Below are 19,904 nucleotides of genomic sequence, written 5' to 3'. Positions count from 1 at the left end.
ATAACATCATACTTTGGATTTTTATGTGCCTCAAAATGAGAACCTCACTATCTCTCCAGCAATAAACAGGTTTGTTATTTTCAGGTTTCTTGAAGGTGAAAATCCGGATATCAATCCGAACTATAACATTACCTAAGGCATATTTAGCACAATAATTCTGAGAAAAAAAGTACTTTTCTAGTCTGGTCTGGATATTAAAACTTCGAATATGATTGATACAAATATAATATAATTTCTTTTGAATTCATATGATGCATAAAGTAACATACTCTTGAGGTAAATGGACATTTTGCCATATTGTTGCTTAGATGCAGCCGTTGTTGACTTCATGATAGATTCAAAATCCACAATTTATAATTTTCATGATACGTATACTATGGCACATAACTACCGATACTACTTTATATAAAATAATCGTAATTAAGAGGATGTATCTATTAAAGGAACAATTTCAGCAAATGGCTTCCTATCCGAAATCCGACCACATATAAAAACACTAACAGTAGTGTTTTCTGCTTTAGGGAAAATTGTATACAGAAATGTCACTCGTGACGAAAGTTTTATCCCAAACCTACAGGTCAGCAGTATAAGTTGTTATGGAAAAGACCGCTTAACACTTGTGCCACGTATGTAGTAAAATAGTGTGACCGTTTATCAGTTGAATTCGGCGTCGGTAATAACCCAGAGAAATGGCCTCTCTCTTATGTGGATTTATTTCGTAATGATTACATGAATATTTGCAGGGCAGGATTAGAGCATTATATTTTAACAGAGCCAAATTAGATAAGGTCAGAAAGGTTTTATATAAAAAAAATGTGCTGTTAACGTAAAGATAATTGTATTCTGAAAAGTATGTTAGAAGCATCAACTAAGTATATTTAAATATCTTCCTTCAGATTAGCATATCTAAATATCTTATTTCAGATTATGTATGTCCAGACAGTGGGGCCATCGGACTATCAGCACAGCTGCGGCACCTCTTTGCTTTAAACTAACTCAAATGCTTGGGTAAGTTCCCTTAAAGTTACTTCATTTGCATGTTATATATGTTAGGCATACATAGTAGTGTCGGGAGTATTACAGGAACATGTTTTATCCTTTCATGTTATTTTGAATCTTGTATCATAGTCTTTCAACAGCACCATTTCAAAGTCTGCTACACAGTTGTATGTGGTATTGTCCCGATTTACTTTCATACTATTTTTCTTTTTTTTTGTGTTGGAGGCTCCAGTCAGGATAAAAGTCCACATCAAGGACAGGCCTTAATTGAAGTATAGAGAGAATTATGAAACGCAAAATGAAAAGACAAGGGAAAGTATTTATGAATTTTTGAGAAAGTGAAAGACCTGTCTTTTGGAATGTGTTAGGTCATAGTTATTGGGAAAGATATGAGAGAATAGAGAGTTCCAGAGCATCGATGTGTAGGGAAAGAAGCAAGTATAAGAATTTGTCTTCCTCTCTGGATGAAAGTGGAATAGCATTCATAGAGTGGCATATGTAGGATTTCTTACACAAAGGATAACTTAAAGTGAACATGTGTGATTAAGGATACTTGCTGGTTGGTAGATACTTTTATTTTTTTCTCTTTTTTCATGAATTTTCTTGTGTGTAGTTTTCGCTCCTTTTTGTATGTCACTGAGTGGCAACTGATTTGCCTATGGAATAGTTAACCAACAATGTATAGTCCTTGGCAAAAGTTTTGAGGCCTCCCTTTGGATCTTTTTAACTTTTGAGGGAATGAATATGGTTGCTAACAAATATTTTGAGAAGATTGTGTGCACCACATCATTGTAAACCAACTGATCATATTGAAATGGTCTTGTATTGGAAGGAACTTTATGTCATTGTGTTTGTGTTGAATGCTTGTGGTTGCTAAGCAGCCAGTGATTGTTTCAAGTGCTTGGTTTTTTGTAGTTCTTTTTTCATATATGTTAGGTTGAATGACAATGCAGATTAAGTACAGTTCAGAATGGAGTGAATGAATTATTTTCTTGTCCAAAACTGTTGTCAGCAAGTGTTTTGAAGATGTTTAGTTTGTCTCTTGCCTTTTGTTATGATCGTTCTTGTACAGGGATTGTTGCACATGATATGTAATGAAAGCCTTAATTACAATCCAGTTATCCTAATTTTGATTTACCTGTAATTTGTCTGTGTTGGGTTTGTCCTTAATTATATCCATGTTTTAGGGCTCAATGAAGAATACATCATAACAGTTTCATGAAGTCAGGACAATAATGCAGTCTTTTTGCTGTGGTAATACAGTAAAGTGGTTTACTCTCTTGAAATAGCTTCAATATTGATAATTTTGAAAAGATAACAATTTATATCATATATGTTTTGCAGAGCTGAACCGTTAAAGAAAAAGAAGAAGTTGGATCCTATGATAGTTCGTCAGAAGGAGGAACGAAGGAAAAGAAAAATTGAGAAATCCATCCGTCGCTTAGAAAAAAATGCTGGCCAACTTAAACCAATAGATGAACTTGAAATCCCACCAGGCCTTCGTCAGGAAATTGGGTTAGTTCTTCATATTATTAATTCATGCTCTTTAGTTAAAAAGGTTCAGTAAGATATTATACTGGAACTGAATGAGCTATTTTTCATTATGTGTAAGACAAGTATTTTGGCAGTTCTTTGTTTATTTCATCTAGATAATTATGCATGATTGGTAGACTATCCCTTATCTCAATTTTTTTTATAACGCATAGCACAGTCAAAACATACCCCAATCAAGGCCATATCAGGTGAAACAAAATTAAGGTAAAAGGATTCCCAAGGTGTTGCGGTTAGTGTTCCTGACCACGATGCATTCATGGGCCACCCAGGGTCAAGCGCATAGGTTCGAATCCTGGATATGGCAGTCAGTCCAGTCAACCCAGTTGTTCATCCACCCCTGGAGGTTGGTTGATAAAATGGGTACCTGGCATGTGAAATGTCTGGGGGTAACCCATGGAAAGGCCTGTGGGACAGTTAACAAAAAAAAAAAAAAGTATCTGCAGGGGTTTGCAAACTTGACTCTTAAAGGAAGAAAGATTTTATTGAGAGGGAAAAAGAGAACATAGCTTAGCTGTTTGAAGGATTATAAATTTGTTAAGATATTTTGAATATATAATGATATAATCATGTTGTCCTATTTTATTATCTTTATTAGAGAGACCACAAGTATTTATAGTCTGTGTTACTCTTTACCTGTTATCTTTATTTCTGTTATTTCTTAATGGGAATCAAGGGGATGCATGCACATGTTTTGGGTGTTAATTTTGTAGAATCAGCATTTGTAAATTACATTTACATATATCTTCTTAGGATTCGTAAAAGACCCCAGATCACCATTACTGAAGAAATCGAAGGTGAACGTAGTGCACTATTGAAGGAATGGTCAAAGTACAAATATCAGCAGCATTTAGCCGAAATCAAAATGATTGAAAATATCATTAATTCTAGAGACCGAGCACTAGAGGTAAGCAGATTATGGAGTGTAGCTAAAACATGCCCAAATCATGGTGGAAGACTCTAAGAATAATTATGCTAGATTTCAGTAGTTTTGCAAAATAATGAGAGTAATTAGGACTTTAAATTCTTTATTGTGCTGTATTGAGGATTGTCAGTTCTTTATTGTAGCTCTTATTTACACTGCTTATTTTCATTTAAGTAAAATATGCTCTTTGATTAGGTCATATTAAATTTCTAGGGTATTTCTTTAGGTCCAGCATCTAAATGGCACACCAGTGACTTACTACTGATGTATTAAACACAGTCAAATACACTTACACCGAAGCAAAATGTGGTGTTGGAGATGTATTGAGTAAGGCTGAAACTGAATAAGGAAATGGGAGCATAATGAAATATCTTTGACGGCCTTTACTTATCTATTTGTCTATTATTACCCCAGGACCATTTTCTGTGATAAGAGTCATGATGTTACTCAGGATCTTTCTAAAGGCTACCGCAGTTAAAGGCTGCACTGTGTTTAGAAGCAGAAATGCAGACTCCTTTGGAGTGAGAAATTCTTTCATGAGACTGTATTCCTAATGATACAGCCTTCAAAGTGATTTTTCAATTGCAATGTAACTTTGAGCAGACATGGTCTTTTAATACCTTGTCAAGTGTTATAAACTTCCAGAATTAATATGCATGTTTTTATGTATATTTTCCACAGACAAATACACGACACCATTACTAATACGTTTAAAGAAGGATGGAGTGGAAGAGGCCTGAAAATGCTGGAGGGTGTGAGGCATTCATGGGATAAAGTGAATTGGAACAATTTCCTATGCAGGGGCCGAATTGTTATCATGTAGTTGAACCGTGTTTCTGAAACTGAGACTTGGGAAATACCTTAACATTATCAGGAAATATCTAGAGAAGTGGCTGCAATTTTTGGTATGTAATGTGTAAATTTAGTTTTTGTTTTCTGACAGGAACTTCGGCAGGAATCTGAGGACCTGTGGTTAGAGGCAATACAGTTGGATCAGGTGCTGCTTCCTTTCAGAGCAAAAGGACCTGTTGTAAGTCTCCCAATCAAGAATTATGATCCACCTGATGGAGAATACATTGACAAAACTAAAACTTGGGAGTGAATATATTATAATTTGTGAGGGTTCCTGTGTAACATAACTGCTGCTAAATTTGTGAGGGATCCTGTGTAATATAACTGCTGCTAAATCCATGTAAAGTGATGTGATGAGAGATTGATTGTGCAAGACTAAAGGCCTGTCTACCCGAGCAGGCCTGATCGGCGGGTTTGCCCGTTAACGGGCAAATTCTGGCGGGCCTGCCCGTGAATGTTGTCCACACGACCGAAGTGATGAACAGCCGGGCCTGCCTGACGATGTTGCCAGTAGCAGGTGGAGTGCGGTACGAGAACCATGGTGCCTAGCATTGTCAAGAAAAAGATTTTGTGCTCTATGATAATAGCTTTGTGTCTCAAGAACAAAAAGAAGAAAAGGATATGGTGTAAAGATTGGTTAAAGAAAAGAAGTAAGTTTGGAAGCACTGCAACAATACTTCATGAACTACAAAGTAGTGAGGAACACGACTTCAGAAATTACCTGAGGATGAGTGTAAGCACTTTTTACATCTTGTTATCAAAGGTGGAGCCATACATAGTGAAGAAAGACACAGTTATGAGAAACAGCATTACAGCAGAAGCTTGTCTGGAAGCAACTCTGTGATTTTTAGCAAGTGGGTCTACTTATTCGGAGTTGCAGTTCATTACACGCATATCAAAGCAAAGCTTGTCCCGCATAATGCTCTCTCATCTCCGCAGCAATAGCCTTCACTGCTGTTATGCATTTCAGCTTCACATTCCATAAACATGGATTCTTACGATAAAGGTCAATCAAAGTACTAGTAAGTGCTTTAGACCAAAAAATTGTTGGTGGCTCACTAGAGTTATCCTGGGCTGCCATCGTTAAATGTTCACTTTGCTACTATGCCGTGGGATGTGAGATGAAGGCCCGCTGTGGGTTCATGATATTATCTTGCGTCTGGCAGGGTAGAAACTCCAGCTACCGGGCACCAGCTCAGTGATTTCGCTCGGCGGGCTTTCGGGCAATTTGATCGTTTGCCTGTCAAATATGCCCGTTAACGGGCAAGCCTGCTGATCAGGCCCGCTCATGTAGACAGGCCTTAATGTACAGCATATATTTCATGATCTTGTTATGTCAACAAAATTATAATAAAAATGCAAAGATATTTCCTGTTTTTTCTGATACTGAATTTTAGATGTAGTGTTAACACTGACAGCTAGAAATTTTCTTCAGACTATTGTCCACTAAATTGTAAATTACTTTGTTTCCAGTAGGTAGAATTAGTGCACTGGGGGCTCATATAAAGTATTTCAAGTTGTTCTAATTAACTATACTATCAAGTATGAAAAACTCAGTTATTTCACATGAATCACAGAATATTTCCAGTCAGTGGTGTCTCTCTTTGCATCCTCAATCTATGATTTTTTTCACAGCAGGTATATGTTGTTTCAGTTTCTGTTTGTAATATGGAGAGAAATAATTATATAATGTTCAGATATTCTATTAAGATGTCATTTGTACACTTGTATGCTGCCTTGATGTTACAATAGCACAAATCTAACTGCTTATCCTTAAAAAGAGCATTCAACATGCTGACAAAACCCTGGCAACTTTAGTGGGGCACAACTAAAGCTACCAAGCACGAGAATTGCACCATCCAATCTGTCACTCCCATAATCTGATATGATCTCACATAGCATGATGATGGGATGTTAATCAAATCCTTTTGGTATGTGCGCCAGCACAAAATTAACACAAGATAACCATGTGGAAGAAAGTTGGCATCTCACCAATATGGGAGATAAAGGAGGGAATTATCAGATGATAACTGGTAAAACGATTATAATTCATGAAAATACATACTTTACCTTACTGTTTGATTTATTCACATCACAATGAGCAATTATAATGGAGAAACTTAGTGGTGTTATAGCAAGTGATGGTTTTCTTCCAGTTAAGTTTCAGTGATACTTATTGCACTGCAACCCCATTCCCCATATCTCTAACACCGTTTAGTACACTCTGTGCATTCATTCTATAGGGTTCTGCAAAATCTGTGCTTTCATTTTGTTTCTTTTCAAACAACATTACTTTACTTTTACCTCCAAATACCTATGCTTGTATATATCATAAAACACACAACCTTCTGCGTGTTGGTTTACCCATCTGTGCACTTATGCTTCCAAATCATGCTTATACAATGTTTCATGACTGGATGATTTAACGTGAACAATAATTATAGCATAGATACTACATAAAAAGTTAAACATTTACACTTGATTAAGATTTCAAGGTTGGTGTCTCAGGTCAAACTAGCAAGATCATGTGCTAATAATCATTTGTTTACACAGTATCTGAATACTGAGATAATGGTTGTAAACCAGATTTATATTAGTTAATACAGCATAAGGAATTGTTGAATTTCTTCCAGATGGATAGTGGAGGGATTGAAGCCCTCACGTTCCCATTCTCAATGATTTAAAGCACGTTATCTCCCTCCCTACCCATATTCTTGATGGTGAAACCACTCTCCTAATATTCTGGATTTGTTTTTCAATACACAATCTTGTCTCCAGTTGGTTCACCCGATCACACACTCATAAATGTATCTATTCTAATGACATCTCCCCCTCCAGCAGCACCTTCTAAGTGTAAATTCTGGCACCTCAACAAAACTGACAAGAATAATTTACATAACTTCTTTTCTGACTTTCCTTAGGTAAATTAAAGTCTCTTATGAGGTGATGACTGTAAAGAACATTTTGTACACTTCAGTACAATTACAAAGCATATTTCCTAAGCATTCTCTTAAATGCCTTCTGTAAGTTCACAAAAGCTAAATATAATATTTGTATTACAGAATGAGCCTCAGAAAAGTAATTTCACTTACACACACTTATTCTTCACAAAGTTCATTTTTTATATTATACCAATCTTTAAGGAAACGAAAGAAAATGGCAATTATACCAATCTACAGGGAAATGAAAGAAAACTGCAATAAGTATAAATGGTTATGTTGAGCTCGATATCATGACAAAAACATTACAAATTTTATTTATTTATTTATTTTGCTTTGTCGCTGTCTCCTGCGTTTGCGAGGTACAAATTTAGTTGCTAAAATCATGATGCACTCCATAATTTTACTTCAACCCATTCACCATAAATTTGTCCTCAAAAGCAAAATGCCTCTTCGATTTATAAAACTCCCAACAGTGCTTAATAATTTTATATGCATAACACAGCATGCTGCACTTTTCACTTCCTTTTTCTATTCATATGGTTTCTCTATACCCATAAAAGCTGCACACAATAATTTCTTTTCCTCTAAAGCTTTCTCTACAACCTGCCTCAGAGGAAAAAATTTGGCATGTTCATCCTCTTCCATTAAATGTGTTAAATCAGTCTTGCAACAAGAGAAGCAGCTCAGACAAAGCCTTATTTGTGAACAACAAATGTCACAGAGCAAAACACTTAGAAATAACCAGTGACTTGAATATCCTTACACAAACACACACAATATATGCATGGATTCCTCACTCAACACAGTAGATGCATTCCTAGAAACTACTGTGCTAAGTGAAAAAATCTATATGAGGAATATAGGTGGTCAAGCAAGGTTGTACTCGTATTCATTTTTTTGGTTAGGCAGCCATTTATATTATAAACACAATTACAGGATACAAACTCTTCTAATAACCAGTCTATATTGAAAAGAAAATATACTATACTGTATTTATAACATACAAGGGAAGTAATTTGAATTACTAAGTAGAAAAAGGAACTGGGTCTCCACCACTTACATAACCATGCAACCAAAAAATATGATGAAATATACTAGAACAGAACAGTGCATGCAATTCAAATTGCGTAAAAACTTTCTTTCTTATGCAATGTAGGAAGATCACATACAAATAATTAAACAAACAAAACAAAGGAATTCAAACAGCAACAAACCTTTCAAGGCTGTTTTTGATAGTTATCAGAATCTCACAAATTAGTGTGATAAAAGTTAGAAGCCATATAGATAATTCAAAGACAACCTGCAAACTGTCACCATGACCAAAGAGATGCAAGTAATGTAAGTACTGGACATGAAGTAAAGCATTTATTAAGAGTATTCTTAAATGCTTTCTCCATTCAAACTCATACCCCAACTAACCTGTCTCTTTGCACTGCTGAACTTCATAACCTTGCTTTTTATTCACATCTACTTTCAACTTTATTTTTCACACACTCTCCCAAACTTGGAAACCAATTTCTACAGTATGTATGTAAGTATGTATACATACATATGTAATAACCTATTGGTGCTGTATGGGGAGGGAGTTTTACACTTGTCAGGCCCCTTCTCTAGAACAATCTCTATCATACAACCTCCTATACTTATGTAGGCTGTCTGCATTAACCATGTCCTCAGTCAGTCTGTTCCATTCATATATGTATATATGTATGTATGTATAGTCTAAAATTTTAATTATGAACATTAACAACAGTAGCAGACTCAGTAATGGGTAACTATCTCTGACTAAGTTTTTCTTTCATGCGGTCAAGATTATGATCAATTGCCTTGTATATAAATTCAATATGTGGTTGTTCAGATTCACATGCTATGTGACTCTGGGCACAGGTCTTGAGAGCTGTTCGCAGCAAACTTGCCAAATGGTGCGACTGTAATAATAAGAAGTAAGTTAAGAGAGAAATAATGCCATTCCTTAACCTAGATGAAAGCAATCCAAGGGTCTAAGAATATGTTGAAATAGTGTTTGTAGTGTTGCAAGGATGGGTGATGTCTATAGTATACATGGGAAAGTGTTCTTCATGTTAGTCTGAGGAGTGTGGCCTATGATGCATGTACATCTTGTGTTGTGGGACAGAGTTTAAGAATGAGCTGAAGGTGCAGAGGTTTAGTGCTAATCAGATTATTTCAATTTTCTCCTATTATAGTTTAGCTGTGCATAGCAAAGACCTCATCTCACTCTCAGCCTACATAATGTCCTATCCATAAATGCTTTATTTGACCAAGGTAATATTACACAGCCACTATATTCCCTCTATGTCATTTATCTAAAACCCCTCACTAATACCACAATTTACTCTGAAACTAGTATACTTCTATCAAGAATACTCTACCAGTCCCTTGGCGCAAATCACTCTTCTAATGAACCAATGAACCTAATATCTCTGGTGGCCTATTGAGTATTTCTCCAAACTGAATACATAGGGTGATGTTTCATCCAAGTCATGCAACTTAGGTTGGTTGTTTGGGCTTTAGGCCTATTATACTTACATAGCCATAATAAGACTGTGCCTTCAATGACTTAAAAGGCAGCATATTTGTAAAATGATTAATAAAGATGGAAAAAAAATCTAGCGACAAATGCTCTCAGTGACTCCTTTGCAGAAATCTGTCCTAATATTTCTTCTATCTTCGTTAACCTGTGTTAATCTGGGATAAAAAAAAATGGTCCCCAGAAGAGAAAACCATATCAGAAATTAATCAAATTTACCAAATTAAGAAAAATAATAATCTTACTTGTTCCTCCATATTGGAGATATTGACAGGAGGATACAGCTCAAGAATTAAGGTGTCAACTGTTTTGGACACAAGTTTACAATCTTCATGAAGCTGGTCTAACTCTTGCACTTTGTCAAGGGAGGCACATGAACCATTTTTCTCAACTGCCGCTAACAATCGCTTGTAGAGTATCTGAAAAGATGATACACAGTAGAGAATACTACAAGCAAATCAGGTGCAAATGATATTTCATGAACCTTTTTTTTCTTTTAAACTATTCGCCATTTCCCGCGTTAGCGAGGTAGCATTAAGAACAGAGGACTGGGCCTTTGAGGGAATACCCTCACCTGGCCCAATTCTCTGTTCCTTCTTTTGGAAAATTAAAAAAAAACGAGAGGGGAGGATTTCCAGCCCCGCGCTCCCTCCCCTTTTAGTCGCCTTCTACGACACGCAGGGAATACGTGGGAAGTATTCTTAATCCCCTATCCCCAGGGATATTTCATGAACCTATTAAAGTAATATGATATAAGAAGAGAACAGTCTGGTCAACCACAACTTAACAGAACTTTAATACTTGTCTTATTCCGAGAACCTATCAACAAATGACAAATACAGCCTTTCCAACTTAGAAAACTTTTCATACTTCTCAGAAAGACAAGCACATAAGAGATGTAGAATGTTATAGAAAGTAAAAGACATGAGGAGTGGTGTTGCAGAGTGAATTAAGAAAAGTACCTTGAGGTGTTTTGGTCATGGAGAGGATAAATATAATGACAGGTAAAGAATACATATATGAATGAAACAGAAAGATAGAAAGTTAGAGGACGACAACTTGAGAGAGAGAGAGAGCACTGTAAAAGGTAGAGAGAGAGATAAAGAGAATGGGAAAGAGAACCTATACAAATAACGAATACCTAAACCAAGATTTTACCATGATGGCAGGAATAGCACATATCTTGCCTGATGAATATAAAGAGGGAGAGAGGGAATTAGGTAGAGGACCTGGGAAGGTGTAAGAAGATGGAGTATGCTAAGGAGGTGTATTTGGAAAGGGCAGATTGGAGATTTGCCTGTTTTAGTTGACCTCTGACCCCATTGGGGAGGATAAAGAGGGACAATATCATATTTCTGTGTTAAAGTGTTTATTTAGTACCTAACAAAACCATTTTCAGAGTATAATACTCATCTGATACATTGCTTGCTACTCATAAAGTGCTCTCTTATTGATGAAAATTCCCAAAGGGAATGGGCATCAGAGATACTGATTGACACTTTACATATTTCCCTAGTATTTTTTCCATAAGTATACTCTGGAACAGGAATACATAGTTTTCAATGCTACAAATAAGTCTGTGTACTCAATGTAATAAATGTAGTAGTTTACATACGTCAGGTGCAAGATCCATGAAAACATAATGCTTTGGAGAAAATAAATGTTTTTAAAGTTACTTACCTTGGCAGCTTTGACAAGGTTAACAGAAGGACCTATAAGCTCCTTGTCCTCATTTGTCCACTTGTCATCCTCCATATCATTTTCACTCTCATCTCCCAGATCATCCCAACCACTTCCATCTCCTTTAAGGGCCTACAAAATATGAATAGCTCTGTTAAAGAGATCAATTTGCACAGTGACTATATGAACTACCATATTGATAAAAATAATAAATATACACAAACACAATTATTCATTTCTATCATACTTGCTTGCTGTTTCTCACGCCAGTGAGGTGGCGCCAGGAAACAAAGAAAGAAAGACCCATCTACTCATATAAACACATATATACATTATCTATATTCATTTATTATACTTAGTCACTGTCTCCCGCGTTAGCTAGGTAGCACAAGGAAACAGACGAAAGAACGGCCCAACCCACCCACATACACATGTATATACATAAATGTCCACACATGCACATATACATACCTATACATTTCAATGTATACATACATATACATACACAGACATATGCATATAAACACATGTACACATTCATACTTGCTGCCTTCATCCATTCCCCATGCCACCCCACCACACGATACGAAAACCCCTTCCCCTGACACATGTGCGAGATAGCGCTAGGAAAAGACAACAAAGGCCACATTCATTCATATTCAGTCTCTAGCTGTTATGTGTATTGTACCGAAACTACAGCTCCCTTTCGACATCCAGGCCCTACAAAACTTTCCATGGTTTACCCCAGGTGCTTCACATGCTCTGGTTCAATCCATTGACAGCACATCGACCACGGTATACCACATCGTTCCAATTCACTATATTCCTTGTGCACCTTTTATCCTTCTGTATGTACATGTGTATATATGTATATGTCTATGTATGTACATGTACGTTGAAATGTATAGGTATGTATATGTGCGTGTGAGAGTGTTTATGTATATACACGTGTGTGGGTGGGTTGGGCCATTCTTTCATCTGTTTCCTTGCGCTGCCTCGCTGACGCAGGAGACAGTGACTACGTAAAATATGAAAATAAAAGATATATAATTTTTCTTTTTTTATTACATATATATTCATACTTTCTTGCCTCCAGCTATTCCCAGTGCCATCCTGTCCCACTAGAAAATGTATATATAAGCACACAAAATATTTTCTTTAAATACACAGATTATTGAAGACCAATGAGTATTTAACATTAAGTAACTTTCTGTTAGTTTTTCCAGTTTTTCCCAACGTTTTGTTTCAGTGAATTTAGTGTAAATAAAATTGCCTATGTTCATTTTCACTTGATTCTTGAAATACAATAGCATTTTGGGTACACAAACTTCCCATCTGCAGTCACATTCACTCAAAACTATACAATGTATGAAGAATGAAACAAGAATGGATCACATTTTGAAGTGTTATAAATGAGAGTGGTGTAGGCAATATTTTGATCTGGGGACCATGTTCCCTCGAAGTTCATGCCCGGTAATGTGATTGGTATGGCTCAAAATTGATGAGTTAGCAGGTGGAAGATTTGCCTCAGGTCTCTGCACCTGGAAGGGCTGAATGGAGGTAGAAACTGGGGTCATCTGGGGGTGTGGTTGAGAATAACTTTAAGGCCCTAACTTGCTTTGTAGTTTGATGATCTAGGAAAGGGTTATATTCTCTTATGTACCATAACATGTCTTGTAAAGTTGTGGCAATGTTTCAGTATTAATGTGTTTTCAATGAGATGCTGATGAGTGAGATTTATGTGATGTTGCTTTCATTTGTAGTCCAGCTCCAATATAAGATGCAAGTGCTTTAACATTAAATATAAATAATGCTTACCTCGGATATCTCATTAAAAGCATCTGAGACAAGGCTGTTCTGCCCATGTAACTCTTTCAAAACTGCTGCTTTGTTGTCATGAGGACACTTTTCTAGCATGTCACATCCTTGCCAAACAATACCAGTTGACTGACGGTATCTTACATCTCTGGTAAAAATGAACGTACATTGTCAGAAAAGTCAAAATGTATTTGGCCACACAAGCTGGTAACATCTTCCCACAACACTGCATGTAATAATCAGACCAGCAGCACAATGTTTTTCTTTAAACACCAAAATTTTTTCATAAACTTCATAAAAACAAACTTACAATGCTTCACCACCTTCATCTTTTATGACCTTCAATAGCAATCGAGCAGCTTGAATGGCTCGGACAACCGCATACTGGACACTGGAGCGAAGGGCACTGCCATGAACAGGGGACAGCCTGTAGTACAGAGAAACCATAGACAAGACAGCTTGCTCCACAGCTGTCATGAGACCTAAGGAAAGAGACAGCACATGACAAAACTTTTGTTAATTCTGTGCCTTAGAAATCTGTTGCAGTCTGTTTCTGCTTTTATTTCTTTCCCCCTTTTCTACTTGTGTTAAGTAATCTACCAACAGGATGAAGAGGCATACATTTTTCACCTAATACAAGAGGGCACCTATTTTTTCAACACAATAACAATACAACCCAAGGTAATCTCTGAAAGCTGTTATAAGAATTTTATGCCCTCTTCCAAAACAAAACAAGGTTGTGGGAAAATATACTGTGTGCAAAGTACCTGGAACATTCTGGGTAAACTAATCCTTTTAAATTAAGAACACTCAAGCATAGTGATACAAATGATTTCACACATAAGCTTAACAAATGGCAGAAAATCATGTTATTTGATGAGTATATTGAAAATAAAAGAGTAAATACGATATTCATCAGAGTTTTACTGACAACCTGACTGTAAAAAGGCACTGGAAAAATCTTTTTATATTCTACAGTAGTTTCTACTCTTTCATGGACTACGATATAATCAAACATGCCCCCTCTTTGCCTTCCTAGACAGTGATCTCCCTTTCCACACACTCTTCAATGCATCCAGGACCATAGCCCCCTTAAGTATCTAATAGCTCATTTCAACTTCCATATTTCCATTCACTGCCATGTCCACTCTCCCTCCTCTCTTCCTACTTGTACAAACACCTTACTCTCTAGACAAAAAATCTTCACTGCTTCTCGTAGCTTTCCTCCTACATCATATATTCATGACACCTTTCCCTTAGTATCTCCATCAATATTAATTTTTTTTTTATACATATTCGCCATTTCCTGCATTAGCAAGGTAGTGTTAAGAACAGAGGACTGAGCCATAAAACCTATGCAATATTTTACCTAATCAAACTCTACACAAGGAATGTTATCACAGTGTCCTTATTTCACAGACACACTCAAAAATATATATTGAAGTCATCAGTAATAAAATGTTGAAGTGTAGGAGCAAACTGTAGGACTTTTGTCCTCCTTCTACCAAATATCATCATATACTTTTTTTTTTTTAATACTTATTTTCATAAAACAGACAATACAACTGTACAAACTTACTAAAAAATGTCAAACCTATTCTGGTTTACTTTATAATCTCGTTATTCAAATGTCAATCAACTTAGGGTTTACGGTTTATATATAAAAAAAATTTGGGGGTATGAATATTCCTGCACTTAACAAAAAAATCTGAGTTCTATTAACAGCTACATGATAAAACTCTACAAAGCCAACATAATCAAAGAGAACTTACTGGAAGTTTCACTGGCTGTTGGAACTGGAGATTTGGTGAAGGATATGCCAACTTTTGTACATTCAAAGGAAAGCTTCTGAGAGATCAATGCTGTAATAGGCCAATGAGAAACGTTAGATAACACAAAATTCTTTGTATACAAACACTTTAGCAACGTAACAGAGAAAAGCAATATGAGAATCCATCAAGTGAGATATCAAATATTTAGTCATCAAACAAGTTGTGACTTAGGTTTACTTTAGTTCATTTGTCTCAGTACTTACTATCTTTGCTGACCAAGAAGTACTTCAGTTTGCTGCATGCAAAACTGTCTGGGGAACTTGCATCTAGATATAACTGTAGTTCATGTACTGAATAGAAAATGAAGTTTCTGAATTCAAAACTGGTTTCCATGATTTGATACTAAATCATGAAGACTACTGCATAAAATCATAAGTAAGACAATTTAAAAGAAAAAGCTGTCACTGGTTTACACACCTGCCCTAGATCTGAAGTTCTTAAGGTTATCAAGGATACTAACTCCAAACAGTAGTTCTTATGAAAACCTGAACCCACCATTCACAGTCAATCACTACAAGCTGTAACATGATTTACAATGAATGCTTCACATTCCCTGATTCAGCCCCTTGACAGCACATCATCACTCATAAACCACACTGATCGAATTCTTTCTATCCAGTGTATCCCCCTCATTCTCCTGAATGCTTATGCCCCAATATCACACAGCTCTCTTCATTACAAACTTCCACTTTGTGCTTTCCCTATCCCCTCCACAATGAGTGTGACAAATCAGTGTTCTGCAAAATTAGGTCCCATTTACAAGCAATTACTGTGTATGTTAACTCGTTGACAGTTCTTTAAGGCTGACGAACAGATACATCAACTTGTTTACATCACAGCAGATCATACAAACTCAGAGACAGTGAGCAATATATGTCCTGCTTAAAGTTTATAAATATCAAAAAATCATACAATAAATGATTACAGTATCTAGTGTAGGAATTTCACCTAGTACCTCTTGTAATCTTACAGCAGTTTTAACATCCAGACTGAACATATTAATGACTGACATTTTTCCTAATCTAAAGCACAAAATTTAAGATTGACCTAAAAAGAATTTCACTTAATTCTTTGATTTCTATGCATCAACACACCACTGAATCATAAAATAGTGTTTGGTTCTGATATATTAAAAGGAAAGAAAAATATATTAACTGCTAGTGTCACACTAGAGGGAAACAAAAGACTTTCAAAGCAAAACAGAAATTAAATGTTTGAGGACAGTATTCGAGAAGAGGGTGTCTTGAATTGCTTTGGACATATGGAGAGGATGAGTGAGGAAAGATTGACAAAGAGGATATGTGTGTCAGAGGTGAAAGGAACAAGGAGAAGCAGGAGACCAAACTGGAGGTGGAGGGATGGAATGAAAAAGATTTTGAGCGATTGGGGCCTAAACATACAGGAGGGTGAGAGGTGTGCAAGGAATAGAGTGAACTGGAACAATGTGGTATACTTGGGTCAACAGGCTGTCAGTGGACTGAACCAGGGCATGTGAAACATCTGGGGTAAACCATGGAAAGGTCTGTGGGGTCAGGATGTGGATAAGGAGCTGAGGTTTTGGTGCATTATACATGACAGCTAGAGACTGAGTGTGATAGAATGTGGCCTTTTTTGTCTGTTTTCCTGGCACTACCTTGCTGAAGAAGGGGGTAGTGATGCTGTTTCCTGTGGGGCAAGGTAGCACCAGAAATGGATGAAGGCAAACAAGTATGAACATGTACATGCGTATGTCCATGTATGTGTATGTATATGTGCATATGTTGAAATGTATATGTATGTATATGTGCGTGCATGGGCGTTTATGTATATATGTGTGTATATGAGTGGATGTGCCATGCTTTGTCTGTTCCCTGGCGCTATCTCACTGATGAGGGAAACAGCGATCAATCGTAATAATAAAAAAAAAAAATATATATTTCATATCTTGGACCAAAATTAAGAACATCTAGAAAAAAAACACTAAGTGTGGCACATGGTATAACTGCAGGACAATTCTAACGCTGAATCCTTGATGCCCTTAAGCTAGCTTCATATACTTCTTGGGAAATACGACAAAGAAAAAAATCTAACACTGCAGTCTTTAACCCTGATAAAAAAATTCAAATAACTTTTAAATTTAGAAATTACATCTGAACATCAATATACTTACTCATATTCTTCCAAAAGTTTTCAAGAGTAATATCATTATTTTCCTGGTGCCCATCATCTTTATCTGAAACAATGTTATCATGAATTAGTTACAATAAACTCCATTATGTACTGACTGCACAAGAACATCCTTTACCAGCATTTATCAACTTGATTGCAGTGCAACGCAAGGGTAACCGGTATACATGAGTGCACGAAATTATACTATAGCAAACATAATGATATTTCTATCGCAAATGGTGGATTTTCGAAACTGTGATTTTCCCGACACAATCTGGGGTTATAAGTGGCCATGAAATATACAGTAGCTATCCTTTTTCACCCTTGTCTGAATAGTACATCAATACGCACCTTGCACTTGCAGCTCTGCTATCAAGAGATTTTCTATAGTGTTCTGTAATATATTTCCCAAAGACGATTTGGATGGAGCAGCCATACTCGCCTCCTTACACAACTTTCACGATGATAATGGTGACAAAATGTAAAGTCGCTTTACCTAAGATGTTGCAACACCCAGGTCATAACCTCTACGACTTGAACTACATCTCTGAACACATGTCAAGTGAAAAGACCCCAAGACGACACAAGATTTTTTTTCCTAGAGCGAACAAAAAATAAGAAATACCCTAATTCAAATTGATGGATTTTTCCCTCCAGCATTGTTAAAACAGATTTGTATCACTAAAATACACTATCCGTAATATAGGAAAAATAATTTCTTTTAGTATTAACACATGATGACATAATGGCTTGCAAGCATAACCCTGTAATAACTTTACTCACACAAATCCTATTAGACTATTTGAATATTTTAATATGGTAACCCTATCCAAATTTAGTCAGCATGTGCAAAGTCAATATATTACACTAAATATGGCAATATAAATTGATAATGTCTCTTCATACTGTGAAAAAAATAACTGCTATAAACAGATGTCACAACTCTAATTATTTACAATGATAACTATGAGTGAATTTCTTGTGTAATCTTAATTTAATGTTCTTTATAATTAGTGTTACGTATCGCATAGATAAAATGTTATAACTTATCACATGTTTATGAAACAAATTGCTCTGATAGAGAATCCAAAAAAAGAAAAGGGTACGTAGAGATTTTCAAGAATTATACCTTACAGTAAAAGATAAATTTCATTTCAACATTAAAACAATAAAAATAAGTACATGAAAATCGACACAAAAGATTTTTTAAAATGAAACTTTATTTTGACTTAGGGAAATCTAAGAAACTTAATAGTTCCCATAACCACTACTACAATGGAATGACAGAAAACTTTACAAAGTATCTCGTTACTTAACCCATCTATTTTAGTCAGTTTTCAAGTAAAAATCTTGATCATTATTAAGAAAAATAAAACATACAGGTACAATCTCATGAATTGAAACCAATTAGAGAACACAGAAATGATGACATATCTTGCAAGATTCAAATTCTTGTCGAGGCTGAGCATTTCTTAAAAGGGAGCGTCACCATATCTTTAAGAAGCATTCCACCTCCACCCCAACCAAATCCGTGTATGATTAATCACAACTGTTGACGCAATGAACATACTTGGCATTACTATAACATCCACTCATTCTTGGAAACCACACATTACAGGAAGAGCCAAGTCTGCCTCTAAAAAACTGGGTGTCCTGTTTAGATGTCGAAGTCTCTCTTCTGAAAAATTGATCAGTTTATACAAGGGATTTATTCACCCTTGTATGGACTACTGCTCTCACATTTGGGATGAATCTAGCTCTGCATCCTTACTTGAGAGAGTTGAGTCGAAAGCGATCCGCCTTATAAAAAGTCCCGGGCTAGCGCCGCAATGTTGGTTCACTTTCCCTCTTCTACAGGTAATACGGTTTTTGCTCCCGAATGCTGGCTGCTTGTATGCCCTCACCACTAGCTAGACCACGCAATACTCGGCAAGCTGCTGCGCCATATGATTATCGTGTGGCCATCAGCAACTCAAGGGTGGGCCGTTTTGAAACCTGCTTCTTTCCCTCTTCGTCGAAGCTTTGGAACTCTCTACCCCCCCATATCTTTCTCAGTAACTATGACCTAGCACATTTCCAAAGACAGGTCTTTCACGTTCTCAAAAATTCGTAAATACTTTCCTTTGACTTTTCTTTTTTTTCATAATTGTTTCTATATTTCAATTAAGGCCCATCCTTAACGTGGACTTTTGTCTTAACTGGACCTTTCCAAAAGAAAAAAAATACAACATATTCTTGCCCGGTGAACATGGCAGCCTTCCTAAACGCTGTGGGAACCCCACAGAAGAAACTCCTGGGGCAGAAACAAAGGGTGTACACACACACACACACACGCACACACAGTGTGTGTGTGTGTGTGTGAAATGGAGGGGACAAGAGTTGGAGTACAAACTGGAGATGAAAGGAAGAAACGAAAAAGATTTTGAGTGATTGAGACCTGAACGTGTAAAGATTGAAAGGCGTGCCTGGGATAGTGACCTGGAACGTTGAGGTATGCAGGGGAACCACCATATATGTTGAAACCTACCTACAGCACTCCAATCTACGGACGGTACACTGGGAGCAAGAGTGTGACGATGATAATAATAATAATAATAATAATAATAATA

At 36.4% G+C, this 19,904-nt stretch overlaps 2 protein-coding genes across 4 annotated transcripts; one reads left to right on the top strand and one right to left on the bottom strand.

Moving 5' to 3' along the window:
* The first annotated feature begins 425 nt into the window (after nt 1–425).
* Nucleotides 426–5,694, top strand: mRpL40 (mitochondrial ribosomal protein L40). 2 transcript variants are annotated; one of them, XM_071668493.1, is made up of 5 exons: nt 426–577; nt 925–1,008; nt 2,344–2,514; nt 3,304–3,457; nt 4,419–5,694. In XM_071668493.1, exons 1-5 carry the CDS (start codon nt 540–542, stop codon nt 4,575–4,577), a joined length of 606 nt encoding a protein of 201 aa, XP_071524594.1. In that variant the 5' UTR covers nt 426–539; the 3' UTR covers nt 4,578–5,694. The 2 variants fall into 2 exon arrangements, with proteins under 2 accessions (XP_071524594.1, XP_071524595.1); XM_071668494.1 differs by having other exon boundaries at nt 470–626.
* Nucleotides 5,695–7,269: 1,575 nt separating this feature from the next.
* Nucleotides 7,270–19,208, bottom strand: LOC139752693 (cyclin-D1-binding protein 1 homolog). Of its 2 annotated transcripts, none has more exons than XM_071668492.1 (8): nt 19,067–19,208; nt 17,297–17,359; nt 15,088–15,177; nt 13,626–13,797; nt 13,316–13,463; nt 11,498–11,629; nt 10,063–10,236; nt 7,270–9,197 (listed from the first exon to the last, which is right to left on the bottom strand). In XM_071668492.1, exons 2-8 carry the CDS (start codon nt 17,298–17,300, stop codon nt 9,045–9,047), a joined length of 873 nt encoding a protein of 290 aa, XP_071524593.1. In that variant the 5' UTR covers nt 17,301–17,359; nt 19,067–19,208; the 3' UTR covers nt 7,270–9,044. The 2 variants fall into 2 exon arrangements, with proteins under 2 accessions (XP_071524593.1, XP_071524592.1); XM_071668491.1 differs by lacking the exon at nt 19,067–19,208 and adding an exon at nt 17,647–17,912.
* Nucleotides 19,209–19,904: the final 696 nt, after the last annotated feature.

This window comes from Panulirus ornatus, chromosome 13 (assembly GCF_036320965.1).
Source record: "Panulirus ornatus isolate Po-2019 chromosome 13, ASM3632096v1, whole genome shotgun sequence".
In the NCBI taxonomy this organism is placed as follows: Eukaryota; Metazoa; Arthropoda; class Malacostraca; order Decapoda; family Palinuridae; genus Panulirus; species Panulirus ornatus.
This window is presented reverse-complemented; position numbering and strand designations above follow the sequence as displayed.

Excerpts from the sequence above, each read along its gene's own strand:
- mRpL40 (XM_071668493.1), top strand. The coding sequence starts at position 540 with ATGTCACTCGTGACGAAAGTTTTATCCCAAACCTACAG. Across the intron at positions 1,009-2,343 it reads AAACTAACTCAAATGCTTGG|AGCTGAACCGTTAAAGAAAA; the intron begins GTAAGTTCCCTT and ends TATGTTTTGCAG. Across the intron at positions 3,458-4,418 it reads CTAGAGACCGAGCACTAGAG|GAACTTCGGCAGGAATCTGA; the intron begins GTAAGCAGATTA and ends GTTTTCTGACAG.
- LOC139752693 (XM_071668491.1), bottom strand. The coding sequence starts at position 17,731 with ATGGCTGCTCCATCCAAATCGTCTTTGGGAAATATATTACAGAACACT. Across the intron at positions 17,360-17,646 it reads AGCAGAGCTGCAAGTGCAAG|ATAAAGATGATGGGCACCAG; the intron begins GTGCGTATTGAT and ends ACATTGTTTCAG. Across the intron at positions 13,464-13,625 it reads GATGAAGGTGGTGAAGCATT|AGATGTAAGATACCGTCAGT; the intron begins GTAAGTTTGTTT and ends CATTTTTACCAG.